Source organism: Podarcis raffonei, chromosome 13 (genome assembly GCF_027172205.1).
Source record: "Podarcis raffonei isolate rPodRaf1 chromosome 13, rPodRaf1.pri, whole genome shotgun sequence".
Classification (NCBI taxonomy): domain Eukaryota; kingdom Metazoa; phylum Chordata; class Lepidosauria; order Squamata; family Lacertidae; genus Podarcis; species Podarcis raffonei.
In genome coordinates, this window is record NC_070614.1 from 51,909,073 (window position 1) to 51,934,971 (window position 25,899).

General features: G+C 48.1%; 1 protein-coding gene across 1 annotated transcript; it reads right to left on the reverse strand.

Annotated features, from left to right (window-relative positions):
- Nucleotides 1-1,777: 1,777 nt before the first annotated feature.
- On the reverse strand, nt 1,778-25,443 carry GRK1 (G protein-coupled receptor kinase 1). The gene is made up of 7 exons (XM_053360625.1): nt 24,754-25,443; nt 9,043-9,170; nt 6,921-7,078; nt 6,629-6,712; nt 6,347-6,471; nt 3,223-3,424; nt 1,778-2,608 (listed from the first exon to the last, which is right to left on the reverse strand). Exons 1-7 carry the CDS (start codon nt 25,441-25,443, stop codon nt 2,313-2,315), a joined length of 1,683 nt encoding a protein of 560 aa, XP_053216600.1. The 3' UTR covers nt 1,778-2,312.
- Between the last annotated feature and the right edge of the window lie 456 nt (nt 25,444-25,899).

Below are 25,899 nucleotides of genomic sequence, written 5' to 3' on the forward strand. Positions count from 1 at the left end.
TAGACGATCCCTCGCTGTTCCTTCGAACTCTATGACTTGTGGGGAGAAGCCGGGAGCTATCTAGGGCACAGATTCCCTGCTCTGTTTCCACCGCAGATCCCTCCAACCGGACTTCCCGGCTTTGGAAAGGCCAGCAGACGGTCGCCGGCAAAGCTCAAAGCCCATGAGAACTAGAAACCTGCGTTGGAAGGGAGGCGAGAGCAGGGGTGGAGTAAGGTGGGGGTGGTGGGTGCGGGCTGCCCCAGGTGTCATCACCGGGGGGGGGGGACATTTGGTGCACCGCCTGTCCGCAACTCCTGCCTACCCTGAGCCGTCGGGGGAAAGGGGGGTAGTTTCAGCACTACACTCGTTTTGACAGCCCCACACTCCCTGGCTGAACCGGGAAGGGCAGGGTATAAATAAAAAATTATTATTATTATTATTATTATTATTATTATTATTATTATTATTAATTTTATTATTATTATTTAGATCACAGCCAGTCTTTTTATACTGTGAGTAGATCGCAGTCTCCTGGGAGTCCAACTAGATTTCAATGTGTGGGAGTCAGGGCAAGAAATTTTCTGCCCCGGGTACCACCTGACCTTGCTACGCCACTGGGCGAGAGAGCTAGGCTTCACGGGATGCTGAGCTTGGCGGTAGATCACAGCCAGTCTTTTTATACTGTAGGTAGATCACAGTCTCTTGGGAGTCCAACTAGATTTCAAAATATGGGCAGGGGGGATAGGGACAAGAAATTGTCTGCACCGGGTACCACCTGACCTTGCTACGCCACTGGGCGAGAGAACTAGGCTTGCTAGGACGCTGAGCTCGGCACTCAGTCCCAGTTCCCCGCCTGTTGCATAGAAAGCCGCCGTTTCGGATCAGACCGTCGGTCGACATCGCTCAGTACTGTCAACACCGACTGCCGGCAGGTTCCCGAAGATTTAGAAAATGGGGTCTCTCTGCAATTCCCCCATTTATAGGCCAGCCTGGGAGGGACATTAAATGCTTCTTTCCCTTGGAGTCAATGAACCAACTCTTTGATGATTCCGTGACTTGATGCTTAGATTTTCTAGAATGGCACCCGCTAATACTAGGAGAGGGTTTTTTTTGGGGGGGGCAGATTTAACCCTTTCCTGCTGTGGTTCGGAGAGAGGGAAAAATACTCTTGGAAGCTGCTACTGCATTGCATTGGGGAGAGAAGACTCTGCTGGTGCTAAAGGGGGGAAAAAAGAAGAATTAAGCACACTTGGGGGTCGGGAAGTGGTCCTATGACCTCCACTGGCAGGACCCGATCCAGTGGATCCATATTATAAGGAGATTCTGGCTAGCCATCGGGAAGAACTTTCTGTTTGGCTCCCTCGTTAAGGGGCGGGTTCTCCTTCCTTGGAGGTTTTTAAGCAGAGGTTGGACGGCCCTCTGTCAGGGATGCTTTAGCTGAAATTCCTGCATTGGGTTGGGCTAGATGGCTGCTGGAGGGCCCCTTCCGACTCGACGATCCTTCACCCGTCGCAGTGCCCACGCAAAGAAGCTCGCAGCGTTCTTCAGCTACACAGCAAACCCTGTTTATTGTCGTCGCATGTGAACTGCGGCTTCGCAACAAAGAGCTACTTTGCACCCCCGCTGGACTGAAACCCCAAAATGCCCCCATTTGGGGGGTTCCAGACCCCTCCCAGATACCACCCCTTCTCCATAATCTCTAACTTTCGAGGGGCAGATAGGTGAGAGAAGTTGTTAAACGACCGAGAATAAATGCCGGTGATGGGATCAACTATTTTGTTCGTTCAGCACCATAATTATTCACACACCCCCCCAAGTAAAGTGCGCCAGCGTGAAACAGGGAGGAGGAACTGCCCCCCCCACACCAGATGCCTTGAATGTATTTGATGTGCCCCCACCCCAATTTCTTAAGAACGCAAGCCCCCCTCCCTTGTCCAATAGCTGCCACTTCCTATCCAAACCCAGGAGTCCCCGGTGTGTGTGTGTGTGTGAACCTCATTGCAGACTGAAAATTTAATTAAAATTAGGGAGGGCCTCCCGGGTGCACTAGGAGGGTTGCAGAGCCTAGTGGTCAGAGCAGGCCGGCCAGAACCCAGTTCGAGTTCCCCACTGCCACGTAGTGAAGCAAAGTCCTGTTTCTGGTAGAGAAAGCAAGGGCCCCGGGGGCTTACAGTGCCCGGCTTCTTTCCCCCACCACCCAGCTCTGGAAGGGCAGCGCAGCCTAGTGGGCATCGTCCGCCAGCCGGAAGCTGGTCCCTGTTGCGAGTCCGGCAATGGCCGCCGCAGCGGCCGGAGTCCTGGTGCCCGGAGACACACCTCCCCGCCTCTCTTCAGAGCAGCAGGCAGGTGCCCGACTTGCTGGAGGTGCTTGTCGGAGGTGCGTTGCGGTCCAGATCCCTGGGGGTGGTGCCCTTGGCCCAAGAGACGTTGAGCTCTCCGAAGACGCCTGTCTCGACCATCTCCTCCTGCCAGGGAATGGGGATGTTGCCCGTGGAGAAGTCGTCGTAGAAGGCTTTGTCCGTCTCGTCAAGCACGACGCCCTTCACCGTGGAGAAAGCGCCCACGTCGCCAATGTCTTTGGCGTAGACCACCTTGGGGTCCGGCACGAAGGGGGGCTCCACCAGTCCTGAAGCGGAAGGGGGAAGGGAGTGCGATAGGAATTTGGAGGGCTTAGATATATGGTAATGTTCATAAGTGTACCAACCAAGCCATAGCTGTCAACTTACAGATTTGAAAATAAGGGACCAGCAGCCTTGAAAATAAGGGATCGGCAGCCAAAATAAGGGATTTTAGTCAACCAGCAGCCAAACGAAGCCTCAAGCGGTGGTTCCCACAGCGCAGCAACCCGGCAAAGGGGATGCAGCAAGGAAAACCACCGTCGCCTCTCCGCTGGGAAGCGCTGAGCAAAGGCGAGTCCCCAGGCAACGCGGCCGATTTGATTGGCACAAGGCATGCAAGCTCCACCCCCCAGTCGTTCTCAGACTCCTTATTGGTTGAGCAACGCAGCCAAGCAACCCAGTTGGAGCCTCCCTCCTCCCTGGCCGGCAGGGAGGGAGGGAGGGAGAGGAGCTGCTTCCTTTGAAACCCGGGAAATTTCAGGGACATCATCAATAAGGGACAGCAGAGGGACACGGTGCTGGGATAAGGAGCTTTCCCGCCAAATAAGGGACGGTTGACAGCTATGGCTAGCATAATGGCTCAGAAGTTGGGTGATCCCACTTAACCCCTGGAGGTCCTTACCTGCCTCTAGGCGGCCCCAGTTTATCTTCTGGAAAACAGGGTGCTTCTTCAACTCCGCGCATTCGTTGTCCTTGAACCCCAGGCGAGTGGCCGGGTCTTTCATCATCAGCCCCTCGCAGCAGGCCTTGCACTCGGCGCTGAACTTGTCCGGGTACGTGACAGGATCGTTCAGGATGCGACGCGTCACTTCCTTGTTCTCTACCTGTGGCAGGAAGGAGAAAAGTGCTGGGCCTTCTTCTAAAAAGCTTTTTCTGCCGCCCCACCGCATGCAGAAAGGCAGAAAATCTATATGCAGGATATAAAACAAACACGCGGTCTTGTTTTTTGTTAATAATAAGTACCATAATATTCGTACCCGTTGGGAATATTAAGGTCCAGTGCTTTTTTTCCTGGGCGTACGCGTACCCCTAAACATTTTGTGAATCTAAGTTTGGCCTCATTGAGGCACAGTATTTTTTAAAAAAATGCTTTTTATTAAGTTTTCATTTTATATGCACAAACAAAATACACTAATATTTCATATCCTTTTACATCTATCTTTCTTTTCGCTCTACAGAGCATTGACTTCCCTCCCTTCTGCAGGTTTTCCTATTCCGACCTCTGATCCACAGTTCCTTAGTGATATCTAGACCATGACATAAGATTTATTTCAGCCCTGCTAACGTCTTCAACACGGGTGGCACTGTGGGTTAAACCACAGAGCCTAGGACTTGCCAATCAGAAGGTCGGCAGTTCGAATCCCTGCGACAGGGTGAGCTCCCGTTGCTCCCTAGCAGTTTGAAAGCACACCAGTGCAAGTAGATAAATAGGTACCGGTCCGGCGGGAAGGTAAACGGCATTTCTGTGCACTGCTCTGGTTCGCCAGAAGCGGCTTAGTCCTGCTGGCCACATGACCCGGAAGTTGTACGCCGGCTCCCTCGGCCAATAAAGCGAGATGAGCGCCGCAACCCCAGAGTCGGTCATGACTGGACCTAATGGTCAGGGGTCCCTTTACCTTTACCTAACGTCTTCAAATTTCTACAGTTCTCACTTATATAGTCCATAAATTTACTCCACTCTTTTTGGAACTTTGTTTCCTCCTGATTGCGGATCCTGTGAGTCAGTTTTGCTAATTCCGCATATTCAACCATCTTCATCTGGTTAGTAATTCCTGTGTTTTCCATTTTTGGGCTATCAAAATTCTGGCAGCAGTCGTAGCATACATGAATAATCTTTGGTCAACTTTCTTAATATTGAGGGGCAGTATTTCAATATGGTAACGGTAAAGGACCCCTGGACAGTTAAGTCCAGTCAAGGGCGACTATGGGGTTGCGGCGCTCATCTCGCTTTCAGGCCGAAGGAGCTGGCGTTTGTCCACAGACAGCTTTCCAGTTTATTTGACTAAACTGCTTCTGGTGCAACGGGACACTGTGACGGAAACCACAGCGCGCGGAAACGCCGTTTTCCTTCCCGCCAGAGTGGTACCTATTTATCTACTTGCACTTTGACGTGCTTTCGAACTGCTAGGTTGGCAGGAGCAGGGACTGAGCAACGGGAGCTCACCCCGTCGTGGGGATTCGAACTGCTGACCTTCCGATCGGCAAGCCCAAGAGGCTCGGTGGTTTAGACCACAGCGCCACTCATGTCCCTAATTCAATATGAGTAGAAAAATGAGAGTACCCCTAAACATTTTATATATATAGAAAAAAAGCACCGTTAAGGTCCCAATGATCATCACACTCTTTGTACGCATCCAAAATCTTTTCTTCTTTATTACCTAGTAATTCATAGAATCATAGAATTGGAAAGTTGGAAAGGACCCTGCGATTAATCTGGTCCAACCCCCAAGAATCTTTTGCCCCATGTGAGACTCGAACCCAGGACCGTGAGATTAAGAGTCTTGATCTCTACCAACCGAGCTTTGCAATAAACTTGGCACCGCTTATCGTTTATGGTGGGAATGTAAGTTGGTGAAAGATTTCTGGAATTTAGCCTTGATGCTAAACGTTACCAAAAGGAGCTATTGTTTGTCATCCAAAATCGATGCTGCCGAATATTTTTGATGACACTGATGTAGGTATGTTGTCTAAAGAATTGCTATATGATCTCAGCAGCTCAAATAGTAATTGCGACTCAACAGAAAACAGACCAAAATATTACAACAGGCGTTTGGTGCCCCTCACTCTGGAATAGAGCAATAATGTGGGGAAACTTTGCAAGTTTTGAGATTTCAGCAACGGCTGCAGACAATTTAAAGATTTTTTTGGCATTCCCTTATCACATATACAAGAGGATCATTTTCAATACAAGCCTGGGGAATCTGGAACTAGAATAATAATCTGATAATCTGTACTTGGACTTTGCTATTTAAACCCACGTGCGACTGAACTCGTTCTTCGTGCTTGTTTTATAGTTTTGTTTTCCATCTGTTGTTATGATTGTTAGCTCTGTTTTATATACATTACAACATTAAGAAAAATAAACCTTTTTTTGGGGGGGCAAAGATGCTATTGACTAATATCAATAATCTAAGCACCCAAACTTTTTCTCTCCAACTCCTCGGAGGAGAACAAGGTACAAGCGATCAATAAAATAAGATCTGTTTTTAGCGTTAGTTCAACTTTTCAAAAGACTTAAATTATCGTCTGCCAGTCTTGCTATTGTTGTATCTTCTGTGTAAATGGGTTGCTATACATCCAGAATTTCCTGGACTTGTCTGGGATTCAAATGTCGAAATTAGCATCCTGGGGAATTTTTGGGAAATCAGCAAAATGTCCGGGTTTTTGCCAACAGAACCAGGAAGCGTGTGTTTGAGTATCATCCGCTGCCCTTTTTTGCGCGAATTCTAACTTTTGAGCTCAACAACTTTTTGGGCCATTTCCCAAGAAAAGCTCAATAACTTTAGTGTGCGGATTTTTAATTCTTGAAATATGGCAACCCTAATTGCTTTGATTTTCTGTTTTCCACAGTCTATAATTTTTTTAAATTTTTTTTATTAAGGATTTTCTTGTTTTACAGAAGTATGTGTAATGTCTCTTGTATTTTTTTCCATGTAACATTTTTACAAATCAGTTTCATCTGTTGAGACATTAGGAAGAAAAGCAGTGTATAAATCTGATGACATAAAATAAAATAAATGCCGTACCTTTTCCCCGCGGCTGCGGAAAGGTCCTTTCGCGGCGACCATCTCATAGAGGGTTACTCCCAGGGTAAAGTAATCCACGCTCGAGTCGTATTCCTCTCCCTTAAGGAGTTCAGGGGCCATAAACCCTGTAGGAAAAGGGGAGAGGAAGAACCGCAGAATCACAGAACTGCAGAGCTGGGACCCCCAGCGGTCATCTAGCCCAACCCGCTGCGATGCAGGAGTCGCATCTAAATCGCAGGAACTGCAACTGAAGAGAAGGACCCTGAATAATGGTGTACCCACCTGGCGTGCCCGCGTAGCCCTTGGTCTTATCTTTTCCTTCTGCCAGTTCCACCGCCAGGCCCAAATCTGACAGCCGCACGTGCCCTGAATGGGGGGGCGAGAGAAAGAAGAAGCCATCATAAGGAACCGATTGACAGACTGGGTGCGACATCAGGAATCGGAAATGAAAAGTTACGCTTATTTGGGAATGTTGGAAGCCTTCCGGGTTGGAGGCCATTCATGTGGCAGGGAGTTCCGCAGTTTAACCACACATGGAAAATTCCTGGCTCTTTCAGCGTGTTGCTTCCCTTACCTGCATCGTCCAAAAGGACGTTCTCTGGCTTGAGGTCACGGTAGATGATGCGGTTTTGATGGAGGTGTTCGAGGCCGCAGATGATCTGAGCAGTGTAGAAGATCGCCCTGGATTCCGAAAAGCCGGGGTTTTTCTCGTCGACGTTATAGACGTGGTACCTGGGAAGGGAGGCAAAGCCCTAAATCGAATCCCGTCGCACGTTTCCGAAACGCAGGATGCCCACAGAGCAAAATATCCACCGGGATATTTTGGTCAGAACTGAATACAGTGGTACCTCGGGTTACAGACGCTTCAGGTTACAGACTCTGCTAACCCAGAAATAGTACCTCGGGTTAAGAACTTTGCTTCAGGATGAGAACAGAAATTGCGCCGCGGCAGCTGGAGGCCCCATTAGCTAAAGCGGTACCTCGGGTTAAGAACAGTTTCGGGTTAAGAACGGACCTCCAGAACAAATTAAGTTCTTAACCCAAGGTTCCACTGTACAGACTTCCAGAGTTAACACTAAATACATTGCTTCTGTTAAATGAGGCACCTGAGCTGCCAAAATTTGTGTCCCGGGCTTTTAAGGTTCGTCTTCCCATGTACTATCTGAAACGAAAGAGGCGCACTGGTTGTCAGACTGGGAGCAGCCGCCGAGACCACATAACACCGGTCCTGAAAGACCTACATTGGCTCCCAGGACGTTTCTGAGCACAATTCAAAGTGTTGGTGTTGACCTTGAAAGCCCTAAACGGCCTCAAAGGCCCAGTAGACCTGAAGGAGCGTCTCCACCCCCATCGTTCAGCCCGGACACTGAGGTCCAGCTCCGAGGGCCTTCTGGCGGTTCCCTCATTGCAAGAAGTAAGATTACAGGGAACCAGGCAGAGGGCCTTCTCAGTAGTTGCACCCGCCTTGTGGAACGCCCTCCCACCAGATGTCAAGGAAATAAACAACTATCTGACTTTTAGAAGACATCTGAAGGCAGCCCTGTTTAGGGAAGCTTTTAATGTCTGATGTTTTATTGTATTTTTAATATTTTGTTGGGAGCCGCGCAGAGTGGCTGGGGAAACCCAGCCAGATGGGCGGGGTATAAATTATTATTATTATTATTATTATTATTATTATTATTATTATTAATAGTGACCCGTACCCTCTGCAATCCTACCCCACTAAGATCTAAGACATGGGTAGGCAAACTAAAGCCCGGGGGCCAGATCTGGCCCAATCACCTTCTCAATCCGGCCTGCGGACGGTCCGGGAATCAGTGTGTTTTTACACGACTAGAATGTGTCCTTTTATTTAAAATGCATCTCTGGGTTATTTGTGGGGCCTGCCTGGTGTTTTTACATGAGTAGAATGTGTCCTTTTATTTAAGATGCATCTCTGGGTTATTTGTGGGGCCTGCCTGGTGTTTTTACATGAGTAGAATGTGTCCTTTTATTTAAAATGCATCTCTGGGTTATTTGTGGGGCATAGGAATTCATTCATCCCCCCCCAAAAAAATATAGTCCGCCCCCCCACATGGTCTGAGGCACAGTGGACCGGCCCCCTGCTGAAAAAGTTTGCTGACCGCTGATCTAAGATCTCCGGTGGCAGAATCTGTAAAAATGACCCGGCAGTCAGGATTTGCCCCGGGACAGAAGAGGTCTGTGTTGTATCTCTGCGTTTGCCGCACTACAGGCAGAACATCCCGACCCGGTTTGGAGCGCACGATCCTGTTATGTACTGAGTTGAATAGGATCCAAACTGCAGCAGTCTGATTGGTCCTAGAACAATAGGATCCAAAAGGCAGCAGTCTGATTGGTCCTAGAACAATCGGATCCAAAATGCAGCAGTCTGATTGGTCCTAGAACAATAGGATTCAGAATGCAGCAGTCTGATTGGTCCTAGAACAATGCAGCAGTATGATTGGTCGGCAGGAGCCACCCAATCCAGCTCCAGATAGAAGTGAATCCACAACCTGATTGGCCTACAGGAGAAGTCTGGAATTAGCCAATCACGTGCAGCCCATTGTGTAAATAATGTATATAAAGCAGATACTTTGGGGGAACTTCCATTCCTCCTCACCACTATGAGCTGAGTAAAGAGCATATGGGGTATATTTCAGATCCTGGCATTTTTGTCCAGCAAAAGGGTCTCCCACCTGAGGTCTCCTCCGTTCATCAGCGTCATAACCAGGCAGAGGTCATTCTTGGTTTGGAAGGCATACGCCAGGGTGACGATGAATCGGCTGTGGACTTTGGCGAGAATCCTCTTCTCCACTATTGCACCCTGGAAGAAAACGGGCGAGAAGAAGTGAAAGTTACAGGAGATTCCGACTGTAAGGGAATGGCAGATGAAGCTGGTTGAATACGCTGAAATGGCAAAATTGACACACAGAATTCGCAATCAGGAGGAGACAAAGTACCAAAAAGAATGGAGTAAATTCATGGTTTATATAAGTGAGAACTGTAGAAATATGAAAAGGTTGGCAGGATTGAATTAATTCTTATGTCATGGTGTAATTTTTAACCAATGAAACTGTGAATTATAGATTGGAATAAGAAAACCGGCGGAAGGGAAGGACGGAAGTCAACGGCTCTATGGAGCATAAAGTAGGATATCTGTAACAAGACTTATTTAATTTATACGCAGAATACATCATGCGAAAGGCTGGGCTGGATGAATCCCAAACTGGAATTAAGATTGCCGGAAGAAATATCAACAACCTCAGATATGCAGATGACACAACTGAGAAGGCCCTCTGCCTGGTTCCCTGTAACTTGGCTTCTCGCAGGGAGGGAACCGCCAGAAGGCCCTCGGAGCTGGACCTCAGTGTCCAGGCTGAACGATGGCAATGGATATCCTTCAGGGATACTGGGCCGTTTAGGACTTTCAAGGTCAGCACCAACACTTTGAATTGTGATCGGAAACGTACTGGGAGCCAATGTAGGTCTTTCAAGACCAGTGTTATGTGGTCTCCCAGTCCCCAGTCTGGCTGCCGCATTCTGGATTAATTGCAGTTTCCGGGTCACCTTCAAAGGTAGCCCCACATAGAGCGCATTGCAGTAGTCCAAGCAGGAGATAACCAGAGCATGTACCACTCTGGTGAGACAGTCTGCGGGTGAGAAGGGTCTTATCCTGCGTCCCAGATGGAGCTGGTAGACAGCTGCCCTGGACACAGAATTGCGCCTCCGTGGACAGCGGTGAGTCCAGAATGACTCCCAGGCTGCACACCTGGTCCTTCAGGGGCACAGTTACCCCATTCAGGACCAGGGAGTCCTCCACACCCGCCTGCCTCCTTGCAGCTGAGTCAGACCAATACCCCTTCTAGCCCAGCTTCCTCTCTTCACAGGGACCAACCGGGTGCCTCAAGTGGGAGCCGAGTTCAAGAGCAGACCTCTCCCCTCCTGTAGTTTCCCGCAACTGATACCCAGAAGCACTGCTGAGAGCACAGCCATCCTGGCTAGGAGCCAACAATAATAGCCTTACACCTCCATGAATTTGCCTAAAGCTCTTTTAAAGCCATCTAAGGTTGGTTGCTGTCACTGCCTCCTGTTGCAGGGAGTTCCACAGTTCGACCGTGCCTGAAGAAGGGACTTAGATCTGTCCTGATTCTGCTTTGTGGGTTGTCCACGAATTTGAGAGTCAAGCCAGTACAGGGAGTTGTAGTTCGAAACATCTGGAGGGTTCCAGGCTAGGGGAAGCTGGCTTAAGGAGACAACGTCATGCCATCGCTCACACCTGAGGAAACCTTCCTTCCCTTTCTGACACACACCCCTCACATTCCTCTCCCACCCCACCCAAAAGAAACCCCATGCTCAACCCCTTGGAGCATAAAGTAGGATATATGTAATATGTAATAAGATTTGATGTTTTTGTTGGTTGGTGTTGGTGTTCTTAAATCTCAATAAAAAGCATTTGGGGGGGGGGGAGAAAACGAGCGAGAAACAGGGGGCACAGGTCACTGAGGGTGTTTGCACATGTTTTGGCTCAGACTTCAAGTCTTTGTATTATTATTATTATTATTTATTTTATTTTATTTTTAATTTTTTAATTCAAAATTTAAACAAAACATATTATCCAAAAACATATCATCCTTATTCCCCCCCATTTCCCCTCCCTCCCCCACCCTCCCACAAAGGGTGCGATATAAATAAAGAAATCTATAAAATAAAATAAGTAGATTTTTTATTTATATCCCACTCTTTCTCCACACCAGGGCTCAAGGCGGCTTTTGCGAATTCAAAAAAACAATGCAAACGCAATGCCGAAAGCTAAAAATATACCAAGGGAACGGCTAAAAAGCACTTTCGCAGAATCAAAATGATATTTTTTTATTTTAAAAAATCTGTTAAAATGCAGATAATAGCACAGCGCTTTTAAAAGCCGTTTTCTTGATATTGGGAAATTTTGGAAAAGGAAGGGGACAAACTGAGATTGCAGAGTTTTGAGAAATTAAAAGGGAAGGTGAGAGATTGGTTGCACTATCACCAAATAAATGAAGTGTTTAAATTGGACAGTAAAATTGGTTTCCAGGTGGAAAAATCAAAATTGGAGACTGAATTGTTAGAATCCAGTACTAAGAATTTGTCAAAAATGTACAATTTGCTGCTGAAATGGAATACACAAGATGAAACGGTTAAATCAAGTATGATTAAATGGGCTCAGGACATTGGTCATAATATTTTGTTTGCTGACTGGGAAAAGTTGTGGACCACCGGGATGAAATTCACGGCATGTAACGCCTTAAGAGAAAATATTATGAAAATGATTTATAGGTGGTACATAACCCCAGTCAAGCTTGCAAAGATTTACCATTTGCCTGATAATAAATGTTGGAAATGTAAAGAAAAGGAAGGTACATTTTTTCACCTTTGGTGGACGTGCCCGAAGATTAAGGCATTCTGGGAAATGATCTATAATGAACTTAAAAAGGTATTTAAATATACCTTCACTAAGAAACCAGAGGCTTTTCTCTTGGGCATTGTCGGCCAAGGGGTGTTAAAGACGGATATAACTTTCTTTATGTATGCTACAACAGCAGCTAGAATACTTATTGCAAAGTACTGGAAGACACAGGATCTACCCACACTGGAAGAATGGCAGATGAAGGTGATGGACTACATGGGCTTGGCAGAAATGACGAGCAGAATCCGAAATCAGGGAAGAGAAGCAGCAGAAGAAGAATGGAAAAAGTTTAAGGACTATTTAAAGAAATACTACAAAATTAATGAAAGTTAGAATGATGTTGGACTGGAAAGTAAACGGTTACTATTAGCAATGGTTAAGACAAGGAGAATAAGGAAGATTAGCTTAAATTTAAAGTAAAATAAGGGAAGATTTGCTGAGCAATTGATTAGAATTTGGAATACAGAAAAGGGAGGCATGAGGAAGTCGAGGAAGAAAGGTTTAAGAAATTAGGATATGAAATGGTACTTGTTTTTTGTTTCGTTTTTGTTTTTGTGTGGTTATGTATTTGTTGTTTTTATGTTATGTTTGTGTGATTATAAAAACTGTTTAATAAAAAATATTTAAAAATAAAAATAAAAGCCGTTTTCTTAAAAAAAGAAGAGTCAGTTTCCCAACGGCCTGTGGGAATAAAAGCATCTTCTCTTGCCAGCAGAAGGACAGCAAGGAGGAAGATGGTCTGGCTTCTCTCGGAAGGGAGTTCCAAAGTTGTCTGGGAGGAGCCACCACTGAGAAGGCCCCGTCGCACGTCCCCACCAAGCGGGCCCTGTGAGGGTGGCCGGACTGAGAGAAGGCCTTCTCCTAGGGACCCCAGAGCCCAGGCGGGTTTGTTGCCCTTCAAATAGTCTGGGCCTCAGCCCCATGCGACCCACAGAATCAGGAGCCAAAGGGGGGTGTTCAACTAGTTCCAATGGACTTTGACAGTCACCACTGGGGAAACCCAGCCAAATGGGCAGGGGTATACATAATAAAATTGTTGTTGTTGTTGTTGTATCATGGCCACTGGTCCCATCACCTCCCGGCAAATAGAAGGGGAAGAAATGGAGGCAGTGAGAGATTTTACTTTCTTGGGCTCCATGAGCACTGCAGATGGTGACAGCAGCCACGGAATTAAAAGACGCCTGCTTCTTGGGAGAAAAGCAATGACAAACCTAGACAGCATCTTAAAAAGCAGAGACATCACCTTGCCAACAAAGGTCCGCATAGTAAAAGCTATGGTTTTCCCAGTAGTGATGTATGGAAGTGAGAGCTGGACCACAAAGAAGGCTGATCGCCGAAGAATGGATGCTTTTGAATTCTGGTGCTGGAGGAGACTCTTGAGAGTCCCATGGACTGCAAGAAGATCCAACCTCTCCATTCGGAAGGAAATCAGCCCTGAGTGCTCACTGGAAGGACAGATCCTGAAGCTGAGGCTCCAAGACTCTGGCCACCTCAGGAGAAGAGAAGACTCCCTGGAAAAGACCCTGATGTTGGGAAAGATGGAGGGCGCAAGGAGAAGGGGACGACAGAGGACGAGATGGTGGGACAGTGTTCTCGAAGCTACCAGCATGAGTTTGACCAAACTGCGGGAGGCAGTGGAAGACAGAGGTGCCTGGCGTGCTCTGGTCCAGGGGGCCACGAAGAGTCAGACACGACTAAACTACTAAACAACAACGATTAAATATTCTTCCACAGCTGGAAGAGGTGGGGTACTGTGGCCCATCTGAATTACGTAGTTCAAGAAAGCTTCCCTAATTTTAAGCTGCTTCTGCCACTCACAGGGCGGCAAGACTAGAGTCGCCTGAAATACCCACCGCCAAATGCTGGGAATTCAACATGGCGCCCATTGGAATAGGGGTCTATTGGCAGAAGACAAGGGAGGCCAACAGTAGGTGGCGCCAAAGCAGAGCCAACTCATTCTAGTTTTGCCCCCATCTTTGCTGCAAGGGCAACCCTGAGACGAAGGAAGAGGGAGCTGACACACCTGGAATTAAGGAGAGGGAGGTGGGGGCTGGCTGAAGCACCTTAAGGTCTAGAAACCTGCTTTTGTTTAAGCAAGCAAGTTGAGAATGCCGAATTTGGAACTGTGTCCACAGAATTATGGACTGCACATAGCCAGGGGAGCTGGCCAGAGCTGATCAGATCACCTGGAGGGCACCAGGTTGGAGACAGAACCAATTCTTTTTCCCAGCCTCTTCGCTGACTGCAAATCAAGCCAGAATCGCCATTATTCATATGACATATTTAGGCAAAGGCAATGGTTCTTCCCTCACTCCTCCTGCCAGCCCTAAGGTTGCCACCAAACTTGCCATTCCTTCAAGCAGAATGTTCTTCAGAGCAGGGGAAGGTAATGAAACAGCACCACCTGCTGACAGTTAAAGGCAGCACCCCAGCAATCCTCTTCAATGCACTTTGGTGCTGTTCAACTAGTTCCAATGCACTTTGACAGCTACAACTAGAGTAGCTGTGTTGTGGGGGGGGGGCGGGAACTACAATTCCTAGGATTTGGGGGGGGGGACTCAGTGCATAGGGCACTGAAAGCTGCTTAAACATTCAAAGAGTGCTTTAAACATATGATGCGGGCGCCGATCTGCGTTTGCAATTTGCATAATTTGTTAATTAATTTGCGAAAAGGAAGCGCTTTTTGCAGGAAAATAACCCTGGAAAGTTTTCTGCTGGGGCTGTGCTCTTGGGTGAACTGCGGGTTAGGAAGACGGTCCGGTGCCACTTTGCAGATGGTCACCTGTCAATCATTCACAACCCAGGATCTGTTCTGGGGTGGCTGGTTCCCCTTTCCAGTTTGTTGTTGTTTAGTCGTTTAGTCGTGTCCGACTCTTCGTGACCCCCTGGACCAGAGCACGCCAGGCACTCCTGTCTTCCACTGCCTCCCGCAGTTTGGTCAAACTCATGCTGGTAGCTTTGAGAACACTGTCCCACCATCTCGTCCTCCGTCGTCCCCTTCTCCTTGTGCCCTCCATCTTTCCCAACATCAGGGTCTTTTCCAGGGAGTCCTCTCTTCTCATGAGGTGACCAAAGTACTGGAGCCTCAGCTTCAGGATCTGTCCTTCCAGTGAGCACTCAGGGCTGATTTCCTTCAGAATGGAGATGTTTGATCTTCTTGCAGTCCATGGGACTCTCAAGAGTCTCCTCCAGCCCCAGAATTCAAAAGCATCCATTCTTCGACCATCAGCCTTCTTGATGGTCCAGCTCTCACTTCCATACATCACTACTGAGAAAACCATGGCTTTGACTATACAGACCTTTGTTGGCAAGGTGATGTCTCTGCTTTTTTAAGATGCTGTCTAGGTTTGCCATCGCTTTTCTCCCAAGAAGCAGGCGTCTTTTAATTTCGTGGCCGCTGTCACCATCTGCAGTGATCATGGAGCCCAAGAAAGTAAAATCTCTCACTGCCTCCATTTCTTCCCCTTCTATTTGCCAGGAGGTGATGGGCCCAGAGGCCACGATCTTCCTTTTTTTGATGTTGAGCTTCAGACCATATTTTGCGCTCTCCTCTTTCACCCTCATTAAAAGGTTCTTTAATTCCTCCTCACTTTCTGCCATCAAGGTTGGGTCATCTGCATATCTGAGGTTGTTGATATTTCTTCCGGCAATATCTGGGATTCATCCAGCCCAGCCTTTCGCATGATGAATATAAGTTAAATAAGCAGGGAGACAATGTACAGCCTTGTCGTACTCCTTTCCCAATTTTGAACCAGTCAGTTGTTCCATATCAAGTTCTGTAGCTTCTTGTCCCACATAGAGATTTCTCAGCAGACAGATGAGGTTACAGCACCCATTTCTCCTGCTGCAATGCTGTCATTTTTTTGTTGTTGTGAACAGCCATCAGATCTATGGGTGTCTATGGGCATCGCTTGATGGAGCAAGGGTCACGGGTTCAAGTCTCGCACTGGGCAAAAGCGGACCCTCGTGGCCCCTTCCGATTCAACAATTCCACGGTTCCTATCTCACACATCACCCTCCCCGCCGCGAAACCGCTGACGCTGATGTTCTCTGACACCTCTTTCGCCAGATCCGCCATCTCGGCCAGCAAGCGGCTAAACGGCAAGCTTCTTTACGGGGGAATAATTGGCCCCGGTGGGGATTAAGGTGGCTAATTTGCTTCATCTGAAAATAATCCCGGGATGGGAAGCAGGCCGGTTCGCCTGAGAGAGGGAGACACGGTTGTCGTGAGCCGGCCGCGCACGTGGCTCAGCCAAGGCTGAACTGATATTACCCTTGCTGGTACCTTTCCCGGGAAAATCAGAGGCTCACTATGTCAGGTTCCTATTGGAAGACCGGACAAACGCTAGAACATTAGCAGTGGCGAAGTTTTTATCGGTGGTTGCAAGAACCAATGATCCCTATATTCTGAACAAAATGCTTGTTTAACCTGCAGGTGGGCTGTATGAATTGTGTATTGCTTTGTAACAATTTGTTGGGTCTCTGGACTGTAATAAAGATTGATATGATTATATAGGTAAAGGTAAAGGGACCCCTGACCATTAGGTCCAGTCTTGGCCGACTCTGGGGTTGCAGCGCTCATCTCGCTTTACTGGCCGAGGGAGCTGGCGTACAGCTTCCGGGTCATGTGGCCAGCAGGACTAAGCCGCTTCTGGCGAACCAGAGCAGCGCACGGAAATGCCGTTTACCTTCCCACCGAAGTGGTACCCATTTATCTACTTGCACTTTGACGTGCTTTTGAACTGCTAGGTTGGCAGGAGCAGGGACCGAGCAATGGGAGCTCACCCCGTCGCGGGGATTCGAACTGCCAACCTTCTGATCGGCAAGTCCTAGGCTCTGTGGTTTAACCCACAGCGCCACCTGTGTATATATATGATTATATATTCAACACAAAAAAGTGTCAATTTGTTGTTGACGAAGGACAGCTGGACATATAAAGGGCCCCATTACCTTCAGGAGCTTAGGGCCTCGTCAAACCTAAATCCGGCCCTGCCTGTGCCGTAATGGCACCGCCCAGCCAAAAACTGCTCTCGCACTTTTTCACAATTGGCTGCACGATGCGACAAAAACAATCTATGCATTTTTGGGGCTGTAGCTCTGCAGCGGAACGGTTCGATTCCTTCTCCTTTCTCGGAGAAGGAGTTTGGACGTCCATCTGCCCATGCTGCTTTAGTTGAGATTCCTGCATTGAAGGGGGTTGGACTAGATGATCGCTGGGGTTCCCTTTGAACTGAAGTTCTATGATTCTATGGTTTCCAGCCTCGCCTGGTAGGGCTGGGGTAACATCCTGCCTGAAACCCAGTACCCCAGTAGCCTTGGAAGCATTCTATGCCTCTGAATGGCGGTTGGAGGATGGATGGCGGCTAACAGACTGAGGTTGAATCCTGACAAGACAGAAGTACTGTTCTTGGGGGACAGGAGGCAGGCTGGTGTGGAGGACTCCCTGGTCCTGAATGGGGCAACTGTGCCCCTGAAGGACCAGGTGCGCAGCCTGGGAGTCATTCTGGACTCACAGCTGTTCATGGAGGCACAGGTCAGTTCTGTGTCCAGGGCAGCTGTTTACCAGCTCCATCTGGGACGCAGGATGAGACCCTATCTGCCTGCAGACTGTCTTGCCAGAGTGGTGCATGCTCTGGTTATCTCCCGCTTGGACTACTGCAATGCGCTCTATGTGGGGCTACCTTTGAAGATGACGCGGAAACTGCAACTAATCCAGAATGCGGCAGCTAGACTGGTGACTGGGAGCAGCCGCCGAGACCACATAACACCAGTCTTGAAAGACCTACACTGGCTCCCAGTACGTTTCCGAACACAATTCAAAGTGTTGGTGCTGACCTTGAAAGCCCTAAACGGCCTCGGTCCAGTATATCTGAAGGAGCGTCTCCACCCCCATCATTCTGCCCGGACACTGAGGTCCAGCTCCGAGGGCCTTCTGGCGGTTCCCTCCCTGCGAGAAGCCAAGTTACAGGGAACCAGGCAGAGGGCCTTCTCGGTGGTGGCGCCCTCCCTGTGGAACGCCCTCCCATCACATGTCAAGGAAATAAGCAACTGCCAGACTTTTAGAAGACATCTGAAGGCAGCCCTGTTTAGGTAAGCTTTTAATGTTTGATGTATTATAGTATGTTAATATTCTTTTGAAGCTGCCCAGAGTGGCTGGGGAGGCCCAGCCAGATGGGCGGGGTATAAATAATAAAATTATTATTATTATTATTATTATTATTATTATTATTATTATTATTATTCCAGGGATTCACAGTAAGGGAGAGCGACTCTTGAACTCGGGTCCCGCTCGCAGGCTTCTCACTGGGGGGTCTGGGGGGCCTCGGTGAGGACAGACTGCTGGAACAGACTGGCCTCAGGCCTGATCCAGTCAAAGGGCTCTCCTGTTCTCACGCACTGTCTCTCAGCCTGGTCTACCTCGAAGGGTTATTAGGATAAAATCAGAGGAAGAACAGAAGGAACATTTTATCATATGTGGTGGGAATGTAAAAAAGTAAAGAACTTCTGGGAAATGATATATAACGAGATGAAAAAGATGTTGAAATATACATTCTTAAAAAAAACCAGAAGCATTTTTACTTGGTATTCTAGGTCAGGACATTAATAGGCAAGATGTTAAATTGTTTTTATATGCAACAACTGCAGCAAGAGTATTATTAGCCCAGAAATGGAAACAGGAAGAAATTCCGACCAAAGAAGAATGGCAGACGAAATTAATGGACTATGCAGAATTGGACAAAATGACAGGGAGGATTCGAAACCTGCGGGACCAGAGATTTACAGAAGAAGTATATGAATTATTTGAAGAGCAACTGTAATCAACAAATTACGCTAGTAGGACTACAAGAAGTTTTGTAAGGAGAGGTATACAAAGTGTTACAAAGTATGAAAAGATAGAGATATTGGTTATGAGTTTGAAATGTAATAGGGAGGATAAGAAATGCATACTGAGAGATTAGATTGGAAAATTTTCAGACAGGATAGATGGAAGTCAAAAATTTGAATAAGATGTAAAAGTATGTTTAATTACTGTTGAAAATGATATGTTAAAAAAACTAATAAAAAATTATATTGGAAAAAAAAATCAGAGGAAGAACAACATGCTTGGCCCCCAGTTCTTGGGAGGAATAATGATATCAACACGAGCATATTTTCTTTTCTTGTGATTTTGGCATTTATGCCAGAATACAATTATTAGAGGCCTTACAACTCAATAGGCTGAATTGTATGCTACCAATGGTTCAGGACCTGTTTTCGGACAGGAACGATCAAATTACTTTAATAGTGGCTGAATTTTTGAGTGCTGTCCACGTAGAAAGACTGGGCCATTATAAAGAGATTTAGCAGTTCTTAATCGATCGGTGATGGGGTCGTGTTGTATTGTATTATTTATGCAAATTGATTTCCTCTGGAGTTAAAGATCTGACGGGGACAAAGCTTGTTATGCTGAGCTCGTATTTTGCCCAATCTGTATACGGCGTCTGTTTCATAACGTGTGGTTTGCTATGCCTAATAAACGATATTTGATTGGAATGATATCACACGCAACATCACACACGTTTCTGGTCCATTAATTCCTCTTCTCTTCTCTCATTCCTGCATCTTTCCAGAACCTTCTTGAATCGAGGGCTGGGGTTGAGCAGAGGAAGCAGAAGGAGAATATCAAAGTGGCTTTTAACATGTTTTTAATTTATTATTGATCACTGCAGACGGTGACAGCAGTCACGAAATTAAAAGACGCCTGCTTCTTGGGAGAAAGGCGATGGCAAACCTAGACAGCATCTTAAAAAGCAGAGACATCACCTTGCCGACAAAGGTCCGTATAGTTAAAGCTATGGTTTTCCCAGTAGTGATGTATGGAAGTGAGAGCTGGACCATAAAGAAGGCTGATTGCCGAAGAATGGATGCTTTTGAATTCTGGTGCTGGAGGAGACTCTTGAGAGTCCCATGGACTGCAAGAAGATCAAACCTCTCCATTCTGAAGGAAATCAGCCCTGAGTGCTCACTGGAAGGACAGATCCTGAAGCTGAGGCTCCAAGACTTTGGCCACCTCATGAGAAGAGAAGACTCCCTGGAAAAGACCCCGATGTTGGGAAAGATGGAGGGCACAAGGAGAAGGGAATGACAGAGGCAGCGGCGTAGCGTGGGTTGTCAGCACCTGGGGCAAGGCAAGTAATTTGCGCCCCCTAACCTGTGGATTTGCGCCCCCTAACCCTACAAATCTATGCCTATGAATGATGGTCCCTCTCTCTCTCTCTTTCTCATATTCCAATTGATTCCCATTTCCGCCGATCGATCCCCGAAGCTCTCACCCAGCGAAATTCGTGCGTAATTACGCTTCACCATCCCTAATCCTGCCGCTTCCACCAGGAAATCATGACGGTGTGTTTCTCCTCTCCAAACTTTCCCCGGCCCTTTGCCGGCCGGCGCAGCCCTTTTGGCTACGAGCTCCCCTCCTTCTCTGCCCGCTTCCGACCCCACCTCCCCGTCCAGCCTCCCTACTTCCTGAAAAAAGGCACCGGCGCCGAGCAGGACACCCCCGCGGCCATTGGAGAGAGGCGGGGCCGAGGGAGGCAAGCCAATGGGCGAGGCGGGGGTAGGTGGCCACGGGGGCGGGCGCTGCCGCAGTCCTCGGGTGGGCAAGGTAGGAGCAGGCGGAGGCTGGCCGGCCGCTCTGACAATAGGGGCGGGCCGAGGGCACGACGCGGCTGGGCCCTCTGGACTTGCGCCCCCCCAGATGTTGCGCCCGGTGCGGCCGGCACCCCTGGCACCCCCCACGCTACGCCACTGGACAGAGGACGAGATGGTTGGATAGTGTTCTCGAAGCTACCAGCATGAGTCTAACCAAACTGCGGGAGACAGTGGAAGACAGAAGTGCCTGGTGTGCTCTGGTCCAGGGGGTCACGAAGAGGCGGACACGACTAAACGACTAAACAACAACAATTTATTATTGATTGATTGGATGAATTTATATACTGCCCTATACCCAGAGGTCATGGGGCGGTTATCGCTGGTATTATTATTATTTTTTAAAATGTTTAAATAGTTGCTTTTAACTGTTTTCACTAATAATGTTATTTATTTTATTCTTGCAACCAGGGCTGCACTTTGGTTATACCGTTCCCTGAGCAAGGACAACATTTGGCAGCCCCACCCTAAATATTTCTTATTTTCCTAATGATTCCTTTGAGTACAGTTGCTTTTTTTTATAGATCTTCTCAGTAAGTACCTGTATAAATATGGTGTTGTTGTTTTGCAACCCCTCGACCGCCCTGGGTTCAAGGGTGCCAGCCAGCCAGCCCCAAACCCCACCTTGCTGATTCCTCCCCACAACCAGAATGGCCACCTTTGGGCCTGACCCAGGATGTATATATAGGGCTCTTAGCCAATCAGAAGGCTGGATGCCTGGGAGCCAATCAGCTTCAAGGGCCTTAAGGAAAGACCCCATTGCTTTCTTTGCTTCTCGGTGGTTCAAGAAATGAGTCAAAATGGGCACCGAGGAGCAGATATTAGGCTGTGAATTTTGTACCCACTTCCTGCCTGCAGGAAAAGGATTTACCGTATTTTTCGCTCCATAAGACGCACCTGACCATCAGACACACCTAGTTTTTATAGGAGGAAAACAAGAAAAAATATATTCTGAACGAAACAGTGGATGTATGATTTTTGGAGTTCATGCTGAGGCCACAGACATATGATTTGACGGTGAGTTTGGGGTAGCCCAATGCAAAAATTATGAATTCTGGTGCTGGAGGAGACTCTTGAGAGTCCCATGGACTGCAAGAAGATCAAACCTCTCCATTATGAAGGAAATCAGCCCTGAGTGCTGACTGGAAGGACAGATCCTGAAGCTGAGGCTCCAAGACTTTGGCCACCTCATGAGAAGAGAAGACTCCCTGGAAAAGACCCTGATGTTGGGAAAGATGGAGGGCACAAGGAGAAGGGGACGACGGAGGACGAGATGGTGGGACAGTGTTCTCGAAGGTGCCAGCAGGAGTCTGACCAAACTGCGGGAGGCAGTGGAAGACAGGAGTGCCTGGCGTGCTCTGGTCCAGGGGGCCACGAAGAGTCGGACATGACTAAACAACAACAACAATGCAAAAATCCTGAGGATCCATGTGGATCCGTGCTTTGTAACCACATTTCTGCACCACTGCGGCCTCATGCAACAGTGGGTGCGTGATTCTTTTGGTGCAGGCTGCAGCCATGTACATGCTATGTGATCTGATGGTGAATTTGGGGTGACCCAATGTAAAAATACTGAGGATCCATGGACTTTTACCTCCCCCCTCCCAGGCAGCCTCCTTTACCTCTAGCCTCCCTTATCTCTCTCCCAATCCCACTAATCAGCTGTTTCCTTTCAACACTCCCTTCCCTCTTGTTTGCCTTAGTGCCTTTTCCTTAGCTGGAGCAGTTTTTTGCTCCTCCTTTTCTTCTCATTTCTCTCTATTGCTTTAGTGTTCCTGTTTCCCCCTTTGCAAGTTTGCTGTCTTTACCTCCCCCCTCCCAGGCAGCCTCCTTTATTGTTAGCGTCCCTTATCTCGCTCCCGATCACTTGCCGATCAGCGGCTTCCTTTCAACACCCCCTTCCCTCTTTCTAAAAAAACCCAAACATGATCTGCTTCCCCCCCCTGGGCAATTTCGAACTGCTAGGTTGCCAGGAGCAGGGACCGAGCAACAGGAGCTCACCCCGTCATTGCGGGGATTCGAACCGCCAACCTTCCAACCGGCAAGTCCTAGGCTCTGTGGTTTAACCCACAGCACCACCCGCGTCCCGATGTAGTGGTTAGTACTTCAGACCAAAATCTGAATCCCCAGTCAGCTATGAAGCTCACCAGGTGAAACCTTGCAGCCAGTCCCTGCCTCTCTCGACCTGGCCTACCTCACAGGGGTGTTGTGGGGATAAAATGAAGAGGCCAGAAGAGCAATGCCCATTCCACCTTGAGGAAAAAATGTGAGATATACATGCAGTAAATAAAATAGCTGAGGGCGCCATGATCCCCCACAGCCACTGTACCGCAGACCCCATTTTCGAAGACAGTTTGCAGACACTAGAGTGCCTGGTGTGCAACCTGGCTAAGTTTGCAGAGGGCGTTCTGGTGGCGGAAGAAAGTTCTTTCGTGTTGCTGGAGGGACCCCTGAGAGTCATGCGGCCTAGGACCCACGTACCTACGGGACCGCCTCTCCTGGTATGCCCCGCGGAGAGGTCCACAAACGACAACATTTTGGGGGTCCCAGGTCGCAAGGTGGTTAGATTGGTCTCAACTAGGGCCAGGGCCTTCTCAGCACTGGCCCCGACTTGGTGGAACACTCTGTCCCAAGAGACTAGGGCCCTGCGGGACTCGACTTCTTTCCGCAGGGCCTGCAAGACGGAGCTGTTCCGCCTGGCCTTTGGTTTGGACTCAGTCTGACCCTCATGTTTCCCTCCCCTTATGGTTTTGATCTATGGGCTACTTTTAAAATGAGGCTGCATTTTAAATTGCATTTTAGCCTGTATTTTAAATTGGTTTCCCCACCCCCCATGTTTTTTCTGTAATTTTACTGGTGTTAGCCGCCCTGAGCCCGGCTCTGGCCGGGGAGGGCGGGGTATAAATAAAATTTATTATTATTATTATTATTATTATTATTATTATTATCTAGTCCAACCCCCTGCAAAGCAGGAATCTCAGCTAAAGCATCTATGACAGATGGCCATTCTGAAAAACCCCCAAGGTGTTTAGCTTGGGAAGAGAAAGAGGAGAGAGATGACAGCCATCTCTAAATATCTCAAGGGGTGTCACATGAAAGAGGGAACAAGCTCGTTTTCTCCTGCTCCGGAGGGTAGGACTCGAACCCATGCCTTCACGTTACAAGAAAGGAGATTCCGGCTAAATATCAGGAACATCTCTTGTTTACTCTAAGGTCACCAGGAACATCTCTAATTTACTCTAAGGCCACCAGGAACATCTCTAATTTACTCTAAGGCCACCAGGAACATCTCTAACTTACTCTAAGGTCACCAGGAACATCTCTAATTTACTCTAAGGCCACCAGAAACATCTCTAATTTACTCTGAGGCCACCAGAAACATCTCTTGTTTACTCTAAGGCCACCAGGAACATCTCTAATTTACTCTAAGGCCACCAGGAACATCTCTTGTTTACTCTATTAGGCCACCAGGAGCATCTCTTGTTTACTCTAAGGCACCAGGAACATCTCTAATTTACTCTAAGGCCACCAGAAACATCTCTTGTTTACTCTAAGGCCACCGGGAACATCTCTAATTTACTCTAAAGCCACCAGGAACATCTCTAATTTACTCTAAGGCCACCAGGAACATCTCTAACTTACTCTAAGGTCACCAGGAACATCTCTAATTTACTCTAAGGCCACCAGGAACATCTCTAATTTACTCTAAGGCCACCAGAAACATCTCTTGTTTACTCTAAGGCCACCGGGAACATCTCTAATTTACTCTAAAGCCACCAGGAACATCTCTAATTTACTCTAAGGCCACCAGGAACATCTCTAACTTACTCTAAGGTCACCAGGAACATCTCTAATTTACTCTAAGGCCACCAGGAACATCTCTAATTTACTCTAAGGCCACCAGAAACATCTCTTGTTTACTCTAAGGCCACCAGAAACATCTCTTGTTTACTCTAAGGCCACCAGGAACATCTCTAATTTACTCTAAGGCCACCAGGAACATCTCTAATTTACATTAAGGCCACCAGGAACATCTCTAATTTACTCTAAGGCCACCAGGAGCATCTCTTGTTTACTCTATAAGACCACCAGGAACATCTCTTGTTTACTCTAAGGCCACCAGGAACATCTCTTGTTTACTCTAAGACCACCAGGAACATCTCTAATTTACTCTAAGGCCACCAGGAACATCTCTAACTTACTCTAAGGCACCAGGAACATCTCTTGTTTACTCTAAGGCCACCAAGAACATCTTCCACCCCGGAGCCCTCCTCACCTCGTATCCCTTGCGCTTCTTTAGCCTCTTCTTGTTGAGGCGCTTGTTGGCGTACATTTTGCCGGTGGCCTTCATCTGGCAGGCGCACACCTCCCCGAACCCCCCTTTGCCCAGCACTCGGAAGTCCATGAACCACTCGTCCGTCACACTCTGGGCCTCCAGCCACTTGAACTGGAGGAAGCGGTAGAAGAAGAGGCTCTCCTTGTAGGGGGCGAAGGCCTTCTCCTCCAGGTGTTTGAGCAGCTGCTTCTCGGACTCCTTGAAGAGGTCTCCGTGGCTGTGCTTGCTGTCCTCCTTGACCCGCATGATGGCCTTCTCCTCTAGGAAGGAGCAAAACTCCTTTGAGGCCGAGTCGAAGTACTTATTGATGGTCACCTGGGCGGTGGAGCCCCTCATGGCCTCCTCCGATGTGTTGTACTCCTCAATGCTTTCCCACAGTCCTGCCGCCGCCAGGAACTGCGGCGTGTCCTCCAGGAACTGCTGGAAGATCCTCTTCCCAATGGGCTGCCTCAGGCAGATGAATTTGAAGTCCAGGTCCAATGTGTCTTTGAGATGCTCGCACTGGGTGATGTGCGGCAACTTGAGCTTGGCTCGCATCTTCTTGTCGCGCCCCGAGGACGGGCCGCCGTCGCCCCGAGCCGACACGTAGGCCGAATTGGCCACCACCGTCTCCAGGCCTCCGATATCCATGGCGGCTTCGCGTCACCTAGCAAGGCAAGCAGAGAGGGTGAATTCCAGACCCTCCAATTTTTACGATACGATATATTTATTGTCATTGTCCCATACAGAACAATGGAATTGAAAATTCTGCATAATACATTCAAAACCCCCTAAAAGCTCTGAAACCCCATTTTAAAATACAATATACTCCTATAAACGGCGTTTCCGTGTGCTGTGCTGGCTCGCCAGATGCAGCTTTGTCACGCTGGCCACGTGACCCGGAAGTGTCTCCAGACAGCGCTGGCCCCCGGCCTCTTAAGTGAGATGGGCGCACAACCCCAGAGTCTGTAAAGACTGGCCCGTACGGGCAGGGGTACCTTTACCTTTACCTTATACTCCTATAGAGACTCCTTATACAGTGGTACCTCGGATTACATATGCTTCAGGTTACAGACTCCGCTAACCCAGAAATAGTGCTTCAGGTTA

Bases quoted from the DNA above. Each gene is read 5' to 3' on its own strand.
- GRK1 (XM_053360625.1), bottom strand. From the start codon at position 25,443: ATGGATATCGGAGGCCTGGAGACGGTGGTGGCCAATTCGGCCTACGTG. The intron at 9,171-24,753 runs GTGAGGAGGGCT...GTTTTCTTCCAG, and splicing joins AGAAGCGCAAGGGATACGAG to GGTGCAATAGTGGAGAAGAG. The intron at 7,079-9,042 runs GTGGGAGACCCT...CTCCCTTCCCAG, and splicing joins ATGAACGGAGGAGACCTCAG to GTACCACGTCTATAACGTCG.